Source organism: Camelus bactrianus, chromosome 4 (assembly GCF_048773025.1).
Source record: "Camelus bactrianus isolate YW-2024 breed Bactrian camel chromosome 4, ASM4877302v1, whole genome shotgun sequence".
NCBI classification, from domain to species: Eukaryota; Metazoa; Chordata; class Mammalia; order Artiodactyla; family Camelidae; genus Camelus; species Camelus bactrianus.
Window position 1 is genome coordinate 13,389,979 of NC_133542.1, and position 23,015 is coordinate 13,412,993.

General features: G+C 36.7%; 1 protein-coding gene and 1 long non-coding RNA gene across 3 annotated transcripts in view; one reads left to right on the forward strand and one right to left on the reverse strand.

Moving 5' to 3' along the window:
* The first annotated feature begins 847 nt into the window (after positions 1-847).
* C9orf72 (C9orf72-SMCR8 complex subunit) lies at positions 848-22,965 on the forward strand. Of its 2 annotated transcripts, XM_074361483.1 has the most exons (13): positions 862-978; positions 1,113-1,414; positions 2,930-3,030; positions 5,713-6,200; positions 7,335-7,394; positions 10,485-10,580; positions 11,340-11,404; positions 12,825-12,897; positions 14,686-14,802; positions 16,641-16,876; positions 19,882-19,939; positions 20,944-21,053; positions 21,160-22,965. In XM_074361483.1, exons 4-13 carry the CDS (start codon positions 5,757-5,759, stop codon positions 21,344-21,346), a joined length of 1,446 nt encoding a protein of 481 aa, XP_074217584.1. In that variant the 5' UTR covers positions 862-978; positions 1,113-1,414; positions 2,930-3,030; positions 5,713-5,756; the 3' UTR covers positions 21,347-22,965. The 2 variants fall into 2 exon arrangements, with proteins under 2 accessions (XP_074217585.1, XP_074217584.1); XM_074361484.1 differs by lacking the exons at positions 1,113-1,414; positions 2,930-3,030 and having other exon boundaries at positions 848-978.
* The window catches only part of LOC123617687 (uncharacterized), a 35,298-nt gene continuing 14,806 nt past the window's right edge, over positions 2,524-23,015 (reverse strand). Inside the window, exon 3 of the long non-coding RNA XR_012506331.1 lies at positions 2,524-2,645. This is a non-coding gene — a long non-coding RNA (uncharacterized LOC123617687). The remainder of the gene's footprint in view (positions 2,646-23,015) is intronic.

Here is a 23,015-nt window from a genome sequence, read left to right on the forward strand (position 1 = left end):
ATAAGCTGAATGTACACACTTGTAGACCAAAAGCCTGATTTAACTCCAGGTTTAAAAAACTTTACAGCACGTCGTAGAACAATAAAGTACATTTTCAAAGGTTAAAAAACCCAACTCACCCACATTGTGAAACTATCAAACAGGATGTTTAAAGGTGTGAAAATCATGCTCGGGAAAATGATTACACGTAAAGAAGACAAAACTGTTGTGACTACGTACAGTGGGAAAGGAAATTACCTCACCAGACTTGGGCTGAAGTTACAGTGTACTAAATTTTGTCAGAAGGAAAAAAAAAAATCCATTCATTCGTCAAGTATTTGTTGAGCGCCCACTACCTGCCAAGCACAAACAAAACCATTCACAACCACCAATTCTGCTTTGCTTTCTCCGGGCCCAGCAGCCTGCCCCGTTAAGAACCGTACCATCTCGGTCAACAACTTTCCGCTGACAAGATTCCGGAGCGCGCCATTGAGCAACTCGGCCCCGCCCCCCTTGCACAAGCCACGCGTATTTACGTAACCTCAATTCGAAAACGTCAACACGTACCTACGGTATCCCACGAAGAAATGGCGGTGCTGCAACAGTGACTAGTTCCGCCCTCGTGAAAGATGGCGCTTGATGCGTCAGCCATCCCTACTAGCCCCAGGCTCCTTTCTACGGGGGCGAATCCTGGAGACAGCAGTGGGTGTGTGTTGAGGTGCTGTGTGGTTTTGTTTTTCCCGCCCTTTCTCCTCTCTCCGTGCTCTCACACTATTTGCTGAGGGTGAAAGAGGAGACACAGGATAAAATTTAACCAGAAGAAGCGCACGACGAAGGAAATGACCGCGGCGAGAAGTGGGTTCGGGGGCGGTGGCGCTCGCTGGGGCCGGGCCCGGGGGCGTGGCTAGAGCCGCGGGGGCGGGGCTGCGGTTGCGGTCCGTGTGCCCCCGGCGGCGCGGCGGCGGTGGCGGCGGCAGCGGCGCAGGCGGCGGCGAGTGGGTGAGTGAGAAGCCCCGGTGTAGGGGGCTGTTTGGGGTCGGAGTGTCGGGACCGCGCTGGGGCGGCGGTGGAAGCTCTCCCCTGGGCTAAGCTCGGCTGGTCCTCTCTTTGCCCCTCTCTTCTCTGACCAACAGCCGACATCGGGTGTTCCAGCCCGGCGACTAGTGAAGTTGCCTGCATCCGGGCCCCCTGCTCCCCGGCAGCGCGGTGCAGACACAGGGGAATGGGGATCGGGCCCCTTTCCCGCTTTCGCGCCCGCAGTTCCCGAGCCGGCTTCTTCCCGGGGACCCGCCGTGAGACCCTGAGGGACCCGTCAGAGCCCCTGTGCTGTGGGCTCGAGGGCGAGGAGCCTCGGGCACCGAGAGGCCTGGCCGGGGGAAAGCCAGGGGGCGGGCGGCGCGCGGCTGCTCCGGACCGAGTCGGAGTCCGAGACGCGGTAAAGAGTGTAGGGCGGGGTGGGGTAATATTACACGCCTGCGGAGTTTGAAGTTTCTAAGGATTGCTGATGTCTTGTAAATTTGGGCGGCAGTTCTGTACTGGGTTTTGCTCCCATACTGTTTGGCACGACCTGCTTACTTCACTTCTCCGAGGTTACACAGACTTACTTAAAGGAAGTGACTAGTATGACTTGGGCATCAGTCTTGATTGATGATATCGGTCGCAGAAAGAAGTGCACTGATTACGCGTCTGCGGTATCCACACAGGGTCAGACTGGCCCCGAGGAACTCCACCAGGCTTCTCTATTCAGAAGAGAGGGAGTTCATGTACTTGCCGCAGAGAGAAATGGCCCTTTCGGCCCCGGGGGACTCTACCAGGCTTGTCTATTCAGGAGACAGGGAGGTCATGCACTTGCCGCAGAGAGAGATGGCCCTTTCAGAAACAATGGAGATTGTTAGGCTCTAATAAAAACAGTCTGGTTGTGGCCGTGGATAATTTTCGATTTAAACTTTTCTCATCTCTCATGTGATGCGAAGCAAGAAGACACAATACATGTGGCAATTTAATTTGTACAGAGAAACTGGAAAATACTGCTATATACCATCTTTCTCAGACTTCGGAAAACTTTTAACATGATGGAAACATCACAGAAGCAAGAATATAGTATATGGGAAATTAATAATATGGAGTCAATACTCGAAATATGATGGTGTTATAGCAGTCTAGGAAAGTCCAGAATCAGCTGGAAACTACCTCATGATGACGGTACTCTTTATACATGAGACAAAAACGGGAGAAATGATAAACCACATTGCGATCGTGCACTTAGCCAGCACTAACCTGCTCCAGGAAACAATTACATAGGGGCTAAAATTTGGAATCTTTTTTTCCCTTATAAAGTTGATGAAATAGTCTCTTTATTTGGCTCTGTTAGCAGTCCAGATTTTGCTTTCAGACAAAGAACTAAAAAGCCAGAGACGCCTCTCTTTTAAGCCCGCCCTTAGGCTCTTTTTTAATTCAGTTCTAAGGAGCAGTAGGTCAGCCTGCCTATTACCTGAGAAACTGCAGCTGTGAGAGATGGTCTGATAGTGAGATCATCAACTTTACCTCTGAGTCTTGGAAAGTGTTGCAAACTGTCTGATGTTACAGGCACTTCACTGTCAATAAAGTTGGTCTGGGCAGCTGTTGTTTTGGAAGGTGGGCTGGTTTCAGATTCTGCTTCTCTTAGGCTGGGAGAAAAGAAACAGAAAACATGATTACAAGAAGTGTGGGCCTTTTGACGGTTGAATTCTGATTTACAACAGCAGTGGACCAACCAGCTTTCTAAATATCAATCAGAGAAGACATGGCTGATTTTTAGAAAAGGTTTGAGAAAAAGCAAAACTTCAAACCTACTTCTGTGCTAATAGTTTTAATAGATGATAATTAATATAATCTTTATGTCTGCATATGTTGGATTATTTTCAGAAAGTGTATTGGGTACATCCTCATGAACCCTGTTCTTTGTTTACAGGAGTGTGGCAAGCCACTATGTCACCCAATTTGGATCCTGGCTTCCCTCAAAGACTCTTACGGCTTTTGTTTGATAACCCTCTGGTGTAGCCAGCACTGCATGTAAATAAGAAATGTAGATAAAAGACTCTTGGTCTTGAACTGATTTTTTTGAGCCATGTTTGTATGTATGGTTTTTCTTTACCATAGATGATGACTTGAAGTGTTGGTAAACTCATTTTTACTACTTTCCTAACTATACTGCTCAGTGATGTTTCATTTCTCAGGTTATTTCTTTTGGCAAGATTTAAAGCTAAAAAGTTCAACATAATCCTTGTCCCTTATTTTCTTTCTAATGATACAAGCAGTGAGATTGAATGTATTTAGTGGTCTATAATAATTGGATTTTCACAATCAGGTAAAAAGTTTTCCCATAATCTAACCAGATTTTGCTCCAGGGCTCAATTCTGGTTAAGGATGTTTTTTATTTTCAATGTAATGATGAAATGTTTGAGTTGCAATATTGCCTTTATGGTTATTCACCTTTTTTATCTAAAAAGGAAGAACAAAAGAAGAATAGTTTACAATATAATTGTATGGCTCCATGTTTATTTCATTCATCTCCTTCGCCTCCAGTTTGCTGTTGTTAATGATAAGAGCATCATTACAATTTCAGTTCAAATTATAGTTCTATACTCTGTCATTGTAAATTGACTGTTTAAATTGTATCCGTAACAGTGGATTATTTAAATCAAGCTATACAGTTTATACCCCGTGTAGTCTCTTAAGTCTGTTAAATTGATATAACACATTAAAAAAAGTGGATATTCTCTAAATGAGTTTCTGAAATTAAAAATACACACATAAAAACTGTCTTTTGTGTTAAACCATTTCTGTACATACTTACGACAAAGCATTTTGCCAAGCACTGTGTACCTATTCTTGACATTATGATAAAAGTGCTATGCAGTACTCTAAAATTAGAGTATTTTTTCTGCTTTTCATTAGTCTCTGAACTCTCTTGCAAGACGTAGTTGGAATTCTTTAAGTAAAAGGATTGACTTTGACATGAAATTAGTTATAGGTCAAATGTTATCTCCCAAAGCAATCATACAGGCAAAGATAGGTATATCATGGTTCATGTATGAACTGCTACCCTTTACCATTATGATGAATAGATTCCACAATTTTAGACTTGCTTAACTGAAATTGGCTTTTTTTTTTCATTTTTGGTGTTTGGATGCAAGTATTCAATTTTAATGTTAGGCAAGAATGATTCATTTTACATTTTTTTCTTTTTTTTACCCAAATTTTATTATGAAAAATTTCAAACATAAAGTTGAAAAATTGTTATTACTATTTTACTATACTTGCTTTATCTATCCATTTACCCATTTATCATTTTTTAAATTCATTTTACATTAATATCACATTGAATATACACTTTCAGAATGATATGCTGGGGTGGGTTAAGATATACAAGAGACTTGGATTCTAGCCTGGCTCAGTGACCTTGGGCAATTCACTCTTCTCTGTTTTCTCAGCTGATTGAAAGGTTGAAAGATCCCATTCAGTTGAAAGGTTGAAAGGGCCCATTCAATCGTTTAGTTCTCTACATGTTTTAAATAGCTAAAACTTTTTTGCTTTAGCCCTTTAGAATAGAACTCTCTTTGTAATGACTAAATGCTCCACTGCTTTCTTGAATAGTATATTAAATGTATTTCTCCATCGTTTTAACACCAGTATTGGGCTTTAGTACCCTGATGCCCAAAGAGTGTGTTAAGAATAATTGAGTGCATGGAGGACTTTTTGCTCATTTTCTGTTATGGTTCTAGATTGTTGTGTTCTTGCAATCTTTTGTCTTTCTTTTTTTTCCCTCCTCTTAGTGGCTTTTAAGGTTTTCTACTGTCAAGTGTGAACTGCCATAACAAAGTACCACAAACTGGGTGATGCAAAACAACAAAACTGTTTTCCCTCTCATTTCTGGAAGTCGGAAGTCTGAAACACGATGACAGCAGGGACGTGCTCCTCTAATGGCTCTGTGGAACAATCCTTCCTTGCTCTTCTTTGCTTCTGATAGTTGCTAGCAGCCCTTCACATTCCTTGGCTTATAGCTGCATCACTTCAATTTCTGCCTTGCTCTTCACATGGCCCTGTTTTCCCTGTATCTTTTTGTCTCCAAATCTTTCTCTCTTTATGACGATTTCAGTCATTGGATTAGGACCCACCCTAAACCAGTATGACCCCATCTTACCTTGATTATACCTATTTCCAAATAAGGTCACATTCACAGATATAGGGGGTTAGGACTTGAACATATATTTTGTGGAGGACACCATTCAGCCCACAGCAAGTGCCATGGTCTCTAGGTGAGCCCTCCCCGTTCCAAGTTTGCTTCTCTTTAGTTCCTATGGTTTAGGAACCAAAATACCCAATCACTTGAGAATTGCATATAGACTGGATATTTAGAAACAGTGAGGCTCTATTGTATGAGTTTTAGTATATAATATTGCATATTAATGTTCAGAGGCTTTTTTTAAGATCATCATTATTTTGGAGTTCCAAGTTTGTGCCCTGAATATCAGTGACAAGTTACTATGTATTGTAAGATTTCTCATCATATCAGCAAACACTTACTGTGCACCTGCCATGCTAGTTTAATGTCTATTTCCTGGTAGAAGACATGCTTCCAAATCTTTTTGACCGAAGAGAAGGAAACCGTATATGCCTAAAGCTTTTGAATTTTTGATGGATGACTTTTTAAATTGCTGAGCCTAATCATTGGTTGTGTATGTCATTGTTTAGATATCCTTGGAGCTTTTGGATAATGTGACAATTGGGATGCAGTGATGTCGACTCTCTGTCCACCACCATCTCCAGCTGTTGCCAAGACAGAGATTGCTTTAAGTGGTGAATCACCTTTATTAGCAGCTACCTTCGCTTACTGGGACAATATTCTTGGCCCTAGAGTAAGGCACATTTGGGCCCCGAAGACAGAACAGTTACTCCTCAGCGATGGAGAAATAACATTTCTTGCCAACCATACCCTAAATGGAGAGATCCTTCGAAATGCGGAGAGCGGGGCTATAGACGTAAAGTTTTTTGTCTTGTCTGAAAAAGGAGTAATTATCGTTTCGTTAATCTTCGATGGAAACTGGAACGGGGATAGGAGCACATACGGACTATCCATTATACTTCCACAGACAGAACTTAGCTTCTACCTCCCACTTCACAGAGTGTGTGTGGACAGATTAACACACATCATCCGGAAAGGCAGGATATGGATGCACAAGGTGAGTGGTTTTGAGCTTATTGAGCATGCTCACCTTGCCCCTGAAAATTTATCTTCCGATGCATTTATATTTAATTTTTTAAAATTATGTGCAATTAACTCAAATAGTAGCTATTATTTGCTTCTACTCTATCAGGTACAGATAGATCTAGTCTGATATCTGTGGTCTTTGTAATAACCCTGGAAGCTAGGCAATGACAGCTCCACATTGCAAATAGAAAGCTAAAACTTAGAGAAAGTAAGAAACATAATAAGTCTTAGAGTGTGGATTTGTCTTGGGAAACTTTGACTCTCAAAGCTTTTTCTTTCTGCATTGCATGACCGTGTCTTTCCCTTAACACTGTGTGTGGGTCTAAGCAGTTCAGAACAATTGTTGGGTAAGCCTTTGACCATATAGCCTTTGGTCCCTTTAACTTCTTTGCCAAGTTCCCAAATTGGTAAAATGAAGAAATTGGACCAAATGGTTTTTGGGAGATAATTCCTTTTAATTTTGCAGATTGAGCTAAGGAAATTATTGTTATCCCCTAAATCCTGTAGTTTAATATACAGTAATATTTATATTTCCACATATTGTAATTTTGGCAGAAGAGAAGAACAAATTTAATTTTCCTTTCTGCTTTGCAGTTTGATACTAAAATGGAAGTCCATTAAAGCATTATTAATTTTATAAGGCTTTTACCAGATAGTAAGGAAAAATAGTATCTTTTAAAAGAAGAGTTTTTCTGCCTTGTTTGAAAGCTTGTCTCCTTATCTCTCACATGTTCATGAAAATCATTTGAAATCTGGAAGCCAGATTCCCTAGATTGCTTTTGATCTTATGTAATTTGGAAAGTGCCAATCATTAGTTTCCTTTGTGAAACTATGCAGATGTTACATTGACTGTTTTCTGCCAAATTATCTGTTTTAACTGTGGACGAAAAGGGCGTTTTTATTTTATTTAATATTGTCTATGAGAGCATGGATTTGTTGGGTTAATCCTCCCCCACCTTTTTTTTCCTACCCTTAAGTGGAAAGTATTTTTCCCATGAAGTAAATTACCCAAGAAGATGCCTGCCATTTAACTGTGTGGTGAAAAAGAAACAAGTACCAAAATGTGGTAGTTTTTTTTAACTTTAATGAATTTTCTCTTGCTCAGGAAAGGCAAGAAAATTTCCAGAAGATAGTCTTAGAAGGCACAGAGAGAATGGAAGATCAGGTAAGGTGCAGATTGCATATTATCAGACACCACCAAACCCATGGCCTATGTCTCTATAAAGCTAAGGACTGCTCCTGTTAAGGCCTTGAAGACATATTTGTTTGACAGAGTGAGCCTGAACACGAACAGAGCCTTTATGAGATACATGGAATAAACTGGATGAAAATTTCCATATCTTAGACCTAAAAGACTTAAATAAATAAAGGATTTTGGTAATTGCATCTATGAATTAATATTTTGCTACTTTTTTTTCTGTTTACATAGACTAAGTTTTGGATAACTTGTTCACAGTAAAAATTAAAAACTCTAAATGAGATTTTCTTTAAGGTATTGCTTCTCAAACATTTCCACAGAAGTAGTTGTAACAGGAGGAGAGTGAGTACCCTAAAGTATCTGGGGGTGCAGGCACAGCTCTAAGCATAATATTTCTTTGAAGTCTCATGCTGTATCTTTAAAACTCATGCAATTTACATTTTATTCTGTGATTTATCTATTTGGTTTAATATTACAATTTGCAGGTGATATTCCTCACCCATCAAATCTCCAGATAAAAGTATGCTGTTTTTCCCATGTCTTGGAACATCCTTGGGGAGCAGGCACTAGATTTTGAGAAGCATCATTGCAAGAGTATGGTTTCCCTTATGGAAATTAACTGCAAAGCATTTCAACCTAGAGCAGGGAAATTCCGAAGGGGAATCCCCAGTGGAGAAAGCGAGTTCTTTGCTGTTACTCTCATGGCCTCTGGCCACCCTCATTGCTCCTCTGTTGAAACTCCAATCTAAACAAGCCTTTTCCCTGGTTCTCCTTAGCATGCCTGAGACAAATGGTACTTTAAACAATGACTTATTCTAAAATGTTGTCAAAATAGAGGAACATAAACAAGGAAACTACAAAACCCTATCACACAACCTTCTTTATAATACTGTTATGTTTGTGCTTTTGTAAATAACTTTTACAAAAATCAAAAGGAGGCAATTTGGGGGAAATGTTTGCCTTTACTCAGAGAAGCCAGGCTTTCACTTGCTGGTCAGTAAGCAGGGTGCCAAGGAACAGGGTGACTTTCACTAACCTCTTGACATAACTGCTAGTTACGGAGTAATTAGTAGAGTTATCTCAAGATAAGAAAATCTAGGACCCAGGAAAATTCTACTTTTGCAGGGATTTTTTTTTTCAAACTAGAAACCTATACTTATAAAGTTTACCACCTAACATTTAAGGTTTTTTTCTCTTTTAATGAAGGGCTCTTTCTGAAAATGTTATCCTACCTTTTTAGTCAGGAGGAAAGTATACTTGGACAAACTGGAGGTCTTTAAAGGAGAAACATTCTCCTGCTGAGAAGTTCAAGTTGGAGACGTCCAAGGAGGAAAAAACAGAAGGAATTTTCTTTTAGAGCCTCTTCTGTGTTCAGCCTTGTGGGATTTTTTTCTTGTTGTTGTTAAGCCTCAATGAGGATATCCACTTGTATGGTGATAAATGTCTGAGACGCAGCGTATGACATACTATGTATGTCTAAACCCAAGGGAAGGTATTTTCCCATAACTATCCTTTCTAAAAAGGAGTTGCCTGCTAATTGAGTTCTTGCAAATCTCACATCACATGCTTGCAATGACTTTATTGTGAATAAATAGTTTGGAGACGACACATTAGTCTGAAACAACTTTTAATCAGTGCTAGTTTTGGATGCTTATATATAGCTATCATCTGATAAAAATCATTTTACAAGAAAGCAAACTTAACACAGCTTCAGTCATTAATCTTCTTGAATTGCATGTGTTGATTGTTGCAATTGTAAACAAATATTTAAAAATTACTTTAAAAAGCAGAAACAATGAATGGTTTTATGTTTGCAAGTGACTACAGGATGAATTTTTTAAAAATAGTGAAACTTCCTGTGTCATGCACGGGGGCCTATGACTTAGGATAAAATTTCCAGAGACAGCATCACATTTAAATTCTGAAGCAGCTTACCTAATCAGGGGTTCTGAAAACAGAGTTAGGTCACTCAAAAAAAGGGCTGACCATAGCAATGACCGAGGATACACGTAAAGAGTTTGAATAAAATCATTTCGTAAAATGTGAGTGGGGGGAAAAAAGACTATTATTAGACTGATCTTAAATAACATGTGATTTTAAAAACATGTTTAGGGGGAGGATATAGCTCAGTAGGAGAGTGCGTACCTAGAATGCAAAGGTCCTGGGTTCAATCCCCAGTACCTCCATTGAAAAATAATTAATAAAAACCTAATCCTCCCCAAAATAAAACATAAAATAAAAAATAATAAATGAATAAAAATTGTAAAAAAAAAAATCATGTTTCGCTAAAAGTTGATAGGCATATGACGATTTCATCTGCCTCTCTAAAAGTTTGCATATTCAGGATGGGCACAACATTTTGGAGGAGTGGTGGTGGCAGTGAATAAATTGAAGGAGCACCCATATTTGAGACACTTTACATGTGTGATGCTCTCTAGTGAGTTTTCAGTGTCATTCTGGAAACTACGGATTTCCAAATTACAGTTTTGAGATGTAGTAAGTAGTAGTGTTCTCTTGAAAGAACCCTAAAGGAAACTTGTCTATTTTATTGATTGTTGACAATATATGTGATGACTTTGATTTGCATTTGGGTAGATTATCCCTTAGATAAATGTAGAGATTGATCCAAGCTTTACTACTGAGTTATTTGCTAAGGATTGCAGTCTTTCTATGCTTGGCTTTCCTCATTTTTAAATATAAAATGCATCAGTGACCTTTGATTAACAGGAGTTCTTCTACATCAAATAAAATTTCAAAGGAGAGCCTTTCTAAATTTGGCATGGTGACTTAATTATTGCATGTAGATGATAAACCAATGACTCCATTCTGACCAAAGAAAATTGTTCCTGGAAGAATAAAAATGAGTTTTAATTAGCATGTAGATCCTTTAGAAACAAATGTTTGGGAGTAGTAGACTTGTTTGGGGCTATGTTTGAACAAGTTATCAAGCATTTCTATCAAAGGGTATTATTATTTGCTTTCAGTTTTTAATTTTTTATTGCCCAGTTTATCCTCTACTGTGTGATTTTCTTCACCTCATTTTACTTTTTTGTGCAGGGTCAGAGTATTATTCCAATGCTTACTGGAGAAGTAATTCCTGTGATGGAGCTACTTTCATCTATGAAATCACACAGTGTTCCTGAAGAAATAGATGTAAGTTCTTGCTTGTAATATTAAGTAGGAGCAGGGCACCCTTTCTCAATTCCCTTGAATTCTATTACTATAATGTATATTAGTAATGTTCTAATTTTAGTAATATACTTTTTTTGTCATACATACTATTCATATGAATTATTAGCCACTTTCATAGAAACACTTAAAATCCTGAATGTTACGGCCAAACAGAGGCTTTTTTGATCAGTAATAGTAATGTGATAAAATTAAATGTATTTAGCCAATTTCCCCACTTTTGTATTTCCTGGAAGTGGGAGCATTTCAGACCTTACAGAATCAATCAGTATTTAACGCAGTACTTTCTGTAACAAAGCAGTGTACAAATCAGTGGCTGCTAACGGAATTTACTTATCTTCACTTACCTGGTTTCCTTGCTCATTCATTGGTTGAGGACATTAGGAATTACACACTATGCATGTGTAGAGAAATCTTGAGGCAGCTCTTTTTGTTGTTTCCTGACTTGGTCATTAAGGTTTGTCCCCTGATTGTGACAGCTCAGAAGAGGAAGCTGCGCTTGTAAAAAGTGATTGCTTAACTTGTCCAACCAGCTTTCACATCATCTGTTCTGAAAGTTTATAGTAGTGCACACAGATTGTTTTATGGGGATTCAGAATGGTCAGAAATGAGGGCAGTGTGTTATACTGAACCTGGACTCCAGAAAACTTGTGTATTTAAAGTGCTATTTCAGCACTATATTATAGTCAGAATAAATTTTTTTTTCTTTTTGGTGCATTTTAGATAGCTGATACCGTTCTTAATGATGATGACATTGGTGATAGCTGTCACGAAGGCTTTCTTCTCAAGTAAGAATTTTGTTTCTTTTCATAAAAGCTGGATGAAGGAGATCCAAATCTTATGCTCACCTATGAGAAGATTTGTGAGGAAGAAAACAGTAATAGAATGCCTCCCTAGGTTATTCTAGGGTCAGCATTGCATATTTGAACTGTTGCTTCGCTTTATGTTACTTCTTCACTTATTCCATGTCTGTAATATATTTAAAGTTAGTCTTTTTAATTTTTAAAGAAGCTGAGTTTCTGTAGCACCCAGACAAGAATTTTTGGTCCCTTTTTTGGTTCTGATTTCTTGTTTTTCTTCTCATTAAAGCTGAAACTAAGAACCGTTCCAAATTAAGTTGCATTCTGGATGGACTTATTTAGGCCTAGAAAGGAAAATTCATATCTGTACTGATCCTTTCCATGTTACAGTAGATTTTAGTATTTAAGAATGTGAGCTCTAAAGCCAGACTTCCTGGATGACTGCTATGTAACCCTGGCCAAGCTACCTGAAATCCCTGTGCCTCCGTTTCCTTACCTGGACAAAGGGAATAATGATAATACCTCCTTCATAGGATTATTATAAGCATAGAGTGAGATAAATCATAGTAAGCACTTCGAACAGTGCATGGCACATATAAGCACATGATAAATGGCTGATAGCTAGCATTTTCTATATATATTTCTTCTAGAAAAATGATAATAATAGTAATAATGGCCAATATTTATTTAGTTCCTGTGTGTCAGTCCCTTAATGAAATGCTCTATGTATATAATCTCATTTTCTACTTTAGGGTTTCTTTACAATTACAGATTATCATAAAATTTTATTTTAAAAAATAAAGAGTGAAAGGAAAAAATACTTGCTTTTATGTCTACAGTCTTCTCCTTTAGGTTCATGATGGAATCTCAGAGACGTGAGTGTATTTAGTCTCGAAGTCTTAAATGGCTTAAATCAGAAGGTCTTTAGTCCTGATTCTGTTGGTGTCAGCCATTCATAATGCTATTTTTAATCCCATTTGACTTTAAGATTTTTGGTTTTTGGTGGGGGAAGTAATTAGGTTTACTTCTTTATTTATTCTTAGAGGAAGTACTGGGGATTGAACTCAGGACCTCAGGCATGCTAAGCATGTGCTCTACCACTTGAGCTATACCCTCCCCCCACATATGACTTTAAATAAATCACTTAACCTCTCTACACCTCAGTTTCTTCCACTACAAAATGGTGATGTTGTGCTAACTGCATTGTATTATGGTTCAGGTAGAATCTGTGAAGGCCATGTGGTAGAAAATGCAATGTACTATGGAGATAAAAGATGACATTATAATCATAGCTTTGGTGTTCATCACGTAAAACTATTCAAGCTCACTTGTCTTTAGTTTAGTTTAGTTTAGTTTGTGAAATTGTTTTACAGCCAATGTTTTTAATCTTTTTTTCTTCAATTTACAGTGCCATCAGCTCACACTTGCAGACCTGTGGCTGTTCTGTTGTAGTAGGGAGCAGTGCAGAGAAAGTAAATAAGGTAATTTATTTTATAACCCAGCAAATGATCTGGCTTTTTAATACTGCTAACATATCACGGATTGTAATTTAAAGGTTAAGTTGGTAAGTCAACTATATTTTAATTAAAAAAATACATCTTTTCCAAAAAAAAACCAAAGGTTAGGCTGCAGTCAAGATGATCTACTAATACAAGAAGGCAATATAGTCTGACTAAATTACTGTGACATCCTGTGGCAAAAATTGGTGTAAAGTAAACTGTTTGAATAGGAAGTCATTCATCAGTTTCATTTTGATAATTCATATATATCATTATTAGTATTATATAAATAATTTTGAGAATATTTTAAAATCAGATTTTTAAAACAACATTTGTCTTCTATTTCCTGATGTTATCTTTAATAAATATGAAGATAGCCTCTGGTACTAATTCCAGAGAAATGGTATCTGATCATTCATCTTGATTTCATTCTCTTGCTTTCCTTCCTAAATCTATTCCTTTCAGGGGCCTATTGCTACTAACCGGTCAGTGGCATTTCTGACCATTTCCTTTAGTGCTACATGAGTTAATAAAGATAATAAACAGCTACCTTTCCAAGCATTAGGTAATAAACTAAGAGATTATGTACTTTTCTTCACTGACCATTAATTAGAGATAAGGGCACGTATCTATCAATTTAAGCAAACCTAATTTTTGTTGTTAAGTTTTACACAGGAAGTGTGTTAGGAATGATCATTTACTTCACAAATATATTTGTATTTTTTTCTGTAATAAGCTACCCTGTATACTTCCATAACCTTTGATTTACCAAAATTATCTCTCTTACAGCCACTTATGAGAGATTAGGTTACCTCTATTACTACATTACACCTAGTGATTTATTATTGTTTCTATTATCCCAAGAAGGCAGCTTTCAATTTGTGTCCTCCAAAGCATTCTGGTTCCACGGGGACTTTCTAGTTGCTTCTCGGGGAGGAAGAAAGTCTCCGTGGTTGGGGCTCTGTGTTTTAAAACATTTTTCTCATCCTACTTCCTCTTCTGGCTCAATAGCTCTCTTGTATCTTTGTAATTTGAGAAAAAGGTTGCCATCACTAGTTTGAAACACTGCTTTAATATGAAAAGCCTGAATGTAGTCTGAATTCCAGGCTAGATAGATGGCTTTTTATTTTTCCTAATGGAGCTGTGATCAAATCCTGTTAGAATCATAGGTTTCTAAACCCCAACCAATTGCTTACTTATTTTAAATTAAATTTGATAGAATTGATTCTCGTTCTATTGAAAAATTTGGCCTTTCTTTGATAGTCATCATAATGGGATTTCACATGCAGAGCTATTAAACAGCAGCCATAATTCTGCCTAATTTAATTGCTTTTAGTTTTCTTGTCCAAATTATTTGCTTATTTGAAACATACTTGCTGCTGGATGGAGATGCAATCAATCATTAGAAAGATTGTTCTTTCCCAATATAAGACTAAGATATGGAATAAGGGTACCATGGACAAATAAACTTGAGGAAGTCTGTATATTGTATCAGTACCTGGAGAGTCACAATATGTATTCAAATGGTAAAGGTTTTGAGATACTATACAGTACATTTATTAGCATTTCCCAAACTTATTTGACCACAGAATGCCTATTTTAAGCAATAGCTGTTTATATCCCATAGACTATTCCAAATGACTAAGGAATACTTATTTCTCAGAATAGATTTTGACAAGAACAATTGAAATTTCTATTCAGGTATCTTTCATAAGCAGACCAGTGGCTTTTTTACTTCATATTTTAATGCTAAAATATTTTCATTTACAGATTGTAAGAACATTATGCCTTTTTCTGACTCCAGCAGAGAGAAAATGCTCCAGGTTATGTGAAGCAGAATCATCATTTAAATACGAGTCAGGGCTGTTTGTACAAGGCCTACTAAAGGTATAGTTTCCAGTTATCACCAGTGAAACCAATTTTTTAAAATCATTTTTGAGGCTTTTTATAAATGTATTTTGAATATTAGCATTTAATGCATCTCATGTTTATATGCCAAGGATCAGATTTCCTTTACACAGGTCTGAGCATGGAGTCTATGTCTAATGAATTTGTAGTTAGTATCAGTGAAACATCACGGAATAGCTTTCTTTGTGTTTCTCTCTGGTTTCTAGTAGCTGTCTGTCTGGCCTCAGGATTAGTTTTTCAATATGTGCTTGAATCAGGTTGTGCAATAAGGGGACATTTCTTTTTTTAATTAAACAGATTTGAAGTTTTGTGTTACCATTTTATGTTTATGTACTGTATTCATTTATTGAAAATAAAATTTTGAGCTGCTTCCTGTCTTAAAAAGTATATAGGATTTGAAGATGCCTATATATATAGTGAAAAAATTATGTTATATTTTTCCTTTATTTGCTTGGATCTGCTTTTCAAGGAGCTAAATAGATAAATATCAATCAGCAACTATTTTCAATAATTATAGGGAATAGTTATTCACTTCATTGAATCTATTACGAATGTTTCAATTATAGTCAAAACTGTGAAGAAGTAGGTTTCCAGATGGTTATGTGATTCATAGTGAATGCTTTCTTGAGGATGTAGGCATAGCAAAATGAAAGAAAAGGTATAAAAAATTGTTGCAAATAAAAATGATATTCAGCTTTTGCATTTTCAATAATGTGTATGCTATGAGCTCAGAATACTAGTATTTAAATACAGAAATGGCTTAAGGGAAACTCATTGCTGATTTAAGTTGTGCAAATCTGAAACCCAGAACTTCTCCTATCAAAGGCATAATAAGCTACTTAGTACTTTTATTTCCCCAATACTGCCTCATTTAATTGTATAATTTTATCCGTAAAAGGGACCTAAACCAAATGCATAGCAGAAAACTTGAAACTAAAATGAAAAAATATCTGTTAAGAGTTTTCCATACAAGTATACATTGTATAGCCTTCCAAAAAATATTTTGACATTATATATCAAAAGTCTTAAAACTGTTTCAAGATTTAACCTACTATTTCTACTTCTGGGAATCCATCCTAAGGAAGTAATTATGTATGGCAAAAGATTTACTTATAAATATGATTATCGCAGTAGTACAAGTGAAAAATTGAAAATAGCCTCTGTCTGTTGTTCACTGCACATACCACGTGCCTCACACACAGGACGTCCTTGTTATATGACCATTCGCTACCCGCCTGACTCTACCTGGAAAGAAGTACGTTTTCTTACTTATTATAAAAATACATATTCATTGAGATTTAGCAGAACATATGAATAATCAAGAAGAACATAAAAAGTCACTTGTAATCTCATAATCCAGTGAATAACCCCTGTTAATATTTGGCATGTATCATTCTGGTCCTCTTTTCTTATGTTGGTATTTTTTCATATCTTACTCTCCCCTCCACCCCCCCCCCAAAAAAAGTTGGATTATACTCTGCATGTTTTAACCTCCTTTTTTCATAATATATTGTGAACATCTTTCAATATCAACACATAAACATTGGCAGCTTAATTTTTAGCAGCTAATTAAGAAACCATTTTTATTTACTTAATCACTTATCTTTCTGGATGCTTAAGCTGTTGCTGGCGTTCTACTGTTTAAACCAGTGCTGTAGGGCAAACGTCACTCCAGTTTGGCACACAATCATGATTGATTTCCTAGGATAAATTTCTAGAACTCGATTTGCTAAATCCAAGCCAGTTTTTTTAATTAGAAGAAACTCCTTCCTATCTGTTGGCATATAAGACAGTACATTTTCTTTCCATTGTGACAGGATTCCACTGGAAGCTTTGTGCTGCCCTTCCGGCAAGTCATGTACGCTCCCTACCCCACCACACACATAGATGTGGACGTCAACACCGTCAAGCAGATGCCACCCTGTCACGAGCATATTTATAATCAGCGTAGATACATGAGGTCTGAGCTGGCAGCATTCTGGAGAGCCACATCAGAAGAAGATGTGGCTCAGGACACCGTCATCTACACAGACGAGAGCTTCACTCCCGATTTGTATGTTGTGCCCTATCTTTTGATATTCTCATTAAGCAATATTATGAAATTGTATCTGTTTTTTAATTTTATTTTTTATTGACGTGTAGTTGATTTACAGTGTTAGTTTCAGGCATACAGCAAAGCCATTCAGTCATACATATACATACATATATATTTTTTCTTTTCAGGTTCTTTTCCATTATATGCCGATATAAGAAACTGAGTATAGTTCCCTGTGCTATATAACAGGGCTTGTTTATCTATGAAATTGTATCTTTTATGAGTACAAACGAAACAAGGCGATGTTTAAAAGGAAAGAAATATTACTAGGAGAATTATGTTTGAAGAAATAGTTGGTTAATCAAGCATTTTTTTCCTGTTTCCTTTTCTTAATATAATTGTGTTTCCCATAAGATAGGTTAGGATAGTCCTTAAAAATAAGTATTTAAGTATTTATTTAACAAATGTATATTGAGCCCCTAGGCACAGTACTAGGTACTGAGGTTAATAGTGGCCAACCAGACAGCCCCAGCCCCAGCTCCTCACTTGGCTTTTAGATTAGTATATAAGAATTATTAAAAGGCTTATTAACTAAACCAAAGAAATAATTCTGAGTTATTTTTCCCTTGATGTAGAAATATAAAATACAGCAAAACTGTCAAAATATATTAATAGAGCTTTCTATTATATTTGCATTTTATTGTTACTCATTTCTTACCATAAAGTCTGATTAGTAAATTCACAAGATAAAAACTAATGATAATAAAATGTTGAATGGGGACCCAATTAGAAAAAACATTTTTGATAACTCTGAATTATAAAACACTCAAAAGATGGTCTGAAATCAGAAAAAGAATTGTAGTAAACTATTATGGTTCTTTTTCATCAGTTTAAAGTGCCTGGTATATAGGGTATCCTCAAGAAGTGTTAACTAGTATAATCCAGGTTTGAGTGTATAAAGCAGCAGTAAAACTGGAGCAAGCAACCCTGTCCTGTGTCTTTAAGAAGACTTTTGAGCTGAGGCAACAGACATATGAAGCATCAGTAGTCAGACAGAAGGTGCTGTCCAAAAGCACAGCAGAGGAACACCATGTCCAAGGCATCCCCGGCCTCAGTGGCTCTGGATGCAAGAAAGATGGCTTCACTAAGACCCAGCTTTTCCCAGCTCCCCAGTGTTCTTGGTGGTTCCTTACAAAGTTTTAGGGGGATTGGCTTAGAAAACAAATTGGTCAAAATAACAATTCCAGGTCACTAAGTTTTCACACATAGGTAATTTTGGTAAATGTGTCAAAATTGTGAAAATTAGTATGAGCTTTTAAACATTTTCTTCTTTCCTAAAGTATTGTGTTTTTTGTTTTTTGGTTTTTTTTTTGAATTTTTTGATTGGTTGCTGGAGAGCTCTTTTGAGGGGAATTTAGTGAACTTTAGAATGGGTCTACAACCATCTTGTATTTTTTAGAGGAGATACATGTATACTTTTATCGCTTCTTACTCATTTCAGCCAGTTCTGTTTGCTTCACTAATTTGACTGTGATTAGCCAGCTTTTCTTGCTTTGCTGATCATAACAAAAAAAATGCCATGAATTTTTAAAGTTTGTTTCCAGCTCTAAGTAAATTTTCTAAACAGAAATTGTCCCAAAATATTTTCAACCACTAGATTGTGTATTATTAACTTTTATGTTTTATAGACAAATTTTAGTTTTGTTTTTTTAAATAGTATTGCTTATTTTTAAGATATTTTAAATTTTAACTTCTAAAAATAATTTCCCTAACTGCCAAAATATGAAAATTCCGCTGCTAGAAATATTCTTTTTTGACACTTTGCTTTGTCTAATTCGCTTATGACCAAGACAATCAATTTATGAAACAGGTATATTCAGAACACTAGACTTAAATAGTTGAATTCTCTCTCCAAAGTCAGAGAATAGGTGCTGTCAGTGCCCATACTGGCCACCAGTTGGATAGCCAGTAATCATAAAATGCTGGGTTTTTCCCACTCTGGGTTTCCTTCTTATGTAGTAGGGTACACCCATCTCTTAAAACTAGGAAATTTTAGGTACTTCCTATTGACCTCCGCACACACACCTCTTTCCCTGACACTCCTGCCAGTTGTATGATGATCCCTACTATTTTCAGTCTTTCTTTTCAGTTAAAAATTGCTTACCTTCCTAAATGTTACATTACCCCTCTGACTTGAGTATAATCTAGGATCCTAGTAATTCCTTAGGGAAGTAGAAGGCGAGGAGAGGAGAGGAAAAAGAGAAAAGGTCAAAGGGGGTCGGGACCTGGGAAGGGAACCTTTTTTTTTTTTTTTTAAGCACCTACTATATCCTAGGTTGTGTGGTAGATGCACATTATCTCAAATGTGAATTACAGCTTAACTTCTTATTCTGATCATTGCCAGTTTAGCCAACATTTTCTTGGGTAGCTGATTCATGTTACTTGCCAGATGATGGGCTTGTGGACGCAAACCCAGTGGGCAAGATGTTGCAGATAACCATCTGGGTGTGTTCCTTAATCTCACTTGAGTGTTTCTTAGCATTCCTCCTTTTTACCTTTTTTCTTCCTAAACTGCTTATTAGAAGTCATTAGTACATGAAGTTAATCTTTTATATTGTTTTGGTTTTTGGTGGTAATAGTGTGTGTTTATTTTTGTTGTTGTTGTTTTACGTTTTTGAGATGCCAGGAATTGATAATTGTATTTATTAATAGCCTAAGGCTCTCAATAGTTTTTTATAAGGTCAGGGCACTAATATACATTGGTATTTACATACAGACCCTTCCTGGAACTGCTTATACTATTTAAGAGACAAATTACATTGTAGCCTGACGAACTCTTATAAGAGACCAATGTATCCTTGAGTTAAAATGTAATACATATTTTATATCCAAATACACACATCTAATTCTTACAAATATGTTTATAATCCCATTTGTAAGAATTTACTGTATCGGCTGGCGTGAGAGACTGTGGAAAGTAGCATTGTATAGCCATTTCAACATCTGGCCTGTTTTCTTCATAGGAATATTTTTCAAGATGTCTTACACAGAGATACTCTAGTAAAAGCCTTCCTGGATCAGGTAAATATTAAACCTGAGATTGTCAGAGTGAATGATACGATGTGTTTTCTTTTTTAATATATCCCACAATGCCTGTACTATATATAGAATTTCACATTAAGTCCTTTTGTAATGTCTCTGGTCTTTCTAAAGTGTCAAAATTATTTTTCTTCTGAATTATACAGAGGAGTAGCCTGTACATTAACAATTGAAGATGCAGCATCCCCCAGTTCAAATGTTTTCATTTTAAGCACTAACTTATAACCCAAGAGTGTTTTCTTTTGGTAAAGAGGGGTATGTGTACAAATTTTTTTTGCCTTAATTGTTCCAAACATGTCTTTAAATTTTATTTAAATGATAGCATCCTTATTGTCTCATTCCTTTAAAAAGATCTATAGATTTTTGAAGAAAATTATAGATTATATGGGTCTTATTTCTTCGTATAACAGAGTTTTCTTATAATACCACTCTGGGGATCAGGCCAGGAAACAGTGTAGCTTTGAAATAAGATCTTTAGATTAACTAGAAGTTTGGGATCAAGGTCTGTGTGGTCTGTGACATTGCAAAGGTCAAGAATAATTGGTAATCATGTAATTCAGTGCTCCCCAAGCAGAAATAAAATCGTCTGACCATTCCACATGTACCCCACCCCCCAACATAGAAAACTATGAATATCTCAAAACCAGAGTCTAAGCCTGGCTCAGCTTCTGGGAGCTCTAATTTTATTTGAAGATGTGGGCAGAAAGAAGTCTAGTATCCCAACTGGAGGTAACTTATATCGGGATTTTTAATAATAAAATAAATATGGACCTAGTCGAAGGTAGAATGAAAATTTGAGTCCATTCTTAAAATAGAACTATCAGATTGCTCCCAGACCTGGTCTGTCAGGGCGCGTCTGTGGAAAGGATCGAGGGTCACTGCTCTAACGTGGATATCTGCCAGGCGCTGTCAACACTCAGACAGAAACACACTGTCCAAGTACAACAGGAGCAGGTTATTTGTTTAAACGTTTCATCTTCCTGCAGGTCTTCCATTTGAAACCTGGTTTATCTCTCAGGAGTACTTTCCTTGCACAGTTTCTGCTCGTCCTTCACAGAAAAGCCTTGACGCTAATAAAATACATAGAAGATGATACGTAAGTCAGACTCCTCAACGGGAGAAAAACCCCCCTACATTGTTTTTGGTTTTGTTCCCTTTGGACATTTTCTGTATCACAATTTCTTTTTTATTATTATGTGTAGGCAGAAGGGGAAAAAGCCCTTTAAATCGCTGCGGAACCTGAAGATAGACCTTGATTTAACAGCAGAGGGCGACCTGAACATAATAATGGCTCTAGCTGAGAAAATCAAACCAGGCCTCCACTCGTTTATCTTTGGAAGACCCTTCTATACTAGTGTACAGGAACGAGATGTCCTGATGACTTTTTAAGTGTGTAACTTGTTCAGCGCATTTTGTCACATCATCATTGCTGCTACAGTAGCTCAGTGGTGTTGGGAAACATAAATCCCTAGAGTCCTACTCGGCACTGGCAGTTGGTTAGTTACACTACAGTTGTCACCAAGAGTCTGTAAGGGGATGTCAGGTGCATTGTTACAGCAGGTGCACCTTTTCTTGGATGTGCTCTCTTGGGATACAGGCTTATGTTTACAATTATAATAAATATTATTGCTATCTGTTAATGATGTAGGGTATAAACTTGACCACAACTACTGTTTTTTTGAAACTTAGGATTCACGGTTTACATGTATCTAAGTAAAATCTGTGTTAGCTTTCACAGAGGTAATACTATTTGACTTTCCATCTCTTGGTGTTTCTTGGTATGTGGGATTACTATAATACTTTCACAATCAGCTGAAAATTAGAGCATCAGAATCATTTCAGTTCCACAAAAGGAAGTTGGCTTGGACATAGGTTAAGTTTTAGAAAGAAAATGTTTATCAAGTAGATGTTTTATTGAAATTAATGATTAGATCCTACTTTGCAGACAGTCTTTCGGATTCAGTCAGTGTAGAAATGTCAGACAGGATAGAGTCTTGATGATGGTGAACCACAGTCAGAGTTTTTCTTTGTGTGTTGAGCTCTGTCAAAGAATATTTAGAAAATTGGATGTTATGTTTCAGTAGTTATTGCCAACTTTTTAAATTAATTTCCATTATTTTTGAGCCAAATTGAAATGAGTACCTCCTGTGCCTTTTTTTTTCCCTTGGAAAATAGAATTGCTTGGAAGAAGTGCAGGTTTCACTTGTCAGTCATTTTTATCTTGTTTTCCTCTTGTATAATCTTACTCTGATTTAGCAATCAGTATAACTCCGAGATTTTTAAATGCAATAGAGAAATACTGACTAGTTAGATTTTTTTTTTTTTTCAGGAACAAGAATAGTATCTTCTTCCTTAAACTTCTGCCCATATTTTTGAAGTTGTTGCCATGTCTCTTTGCCTGCATCATGTGAGGACTAGCAGGAGAAAGTTTATTGATGTGCTGTTTTTCTAGGTGCTACTTTGGCAGAACTAAGTGGTCAATTTCTTTTCTTAATGTGTTTGGACCATCTTGCTAGCTATAAAATAACCAATTAACATAATTCTGTGCTAGAAGAGTGTTGACATAATAGTACACACGAGCATAAAAAATATTTTTATTTAAAACTGTGAAAGCAACATAAAAGGGAAAAATATTTATAAGAAAGGGATAAAAGTGATGGAGCCCATCTGCCCAGGCTCACTAGATTTAACGAAAACCAACATAGGTCCTGATAGCCTTTAACATCACTAATTAGAAAGGTGTCCCAATTTTTAGACACATACTCAACTAGATGATGGATGCTCTGTGGCTCAGTCATGAAAATTACAGATTGCACCTTGTACCCCTTCTTCAATGCTATTTACATGATGGATTATTTAAGTGCTAATTATTTTGTTTTGCTCATTTATTGTACTGTTATATAGGATGCAAGTTGTATAGGGAAATAAGTTATTAAAAGCATGTGTGCACATTGTTATATATCTTCTCCTAGATGGAGAATTTTGAATAAAATATCTTTGAAATTTTGTGTCTTTCACTTACTTATTCAGAAAAGCGGTGCTATGATATTGAAAGACT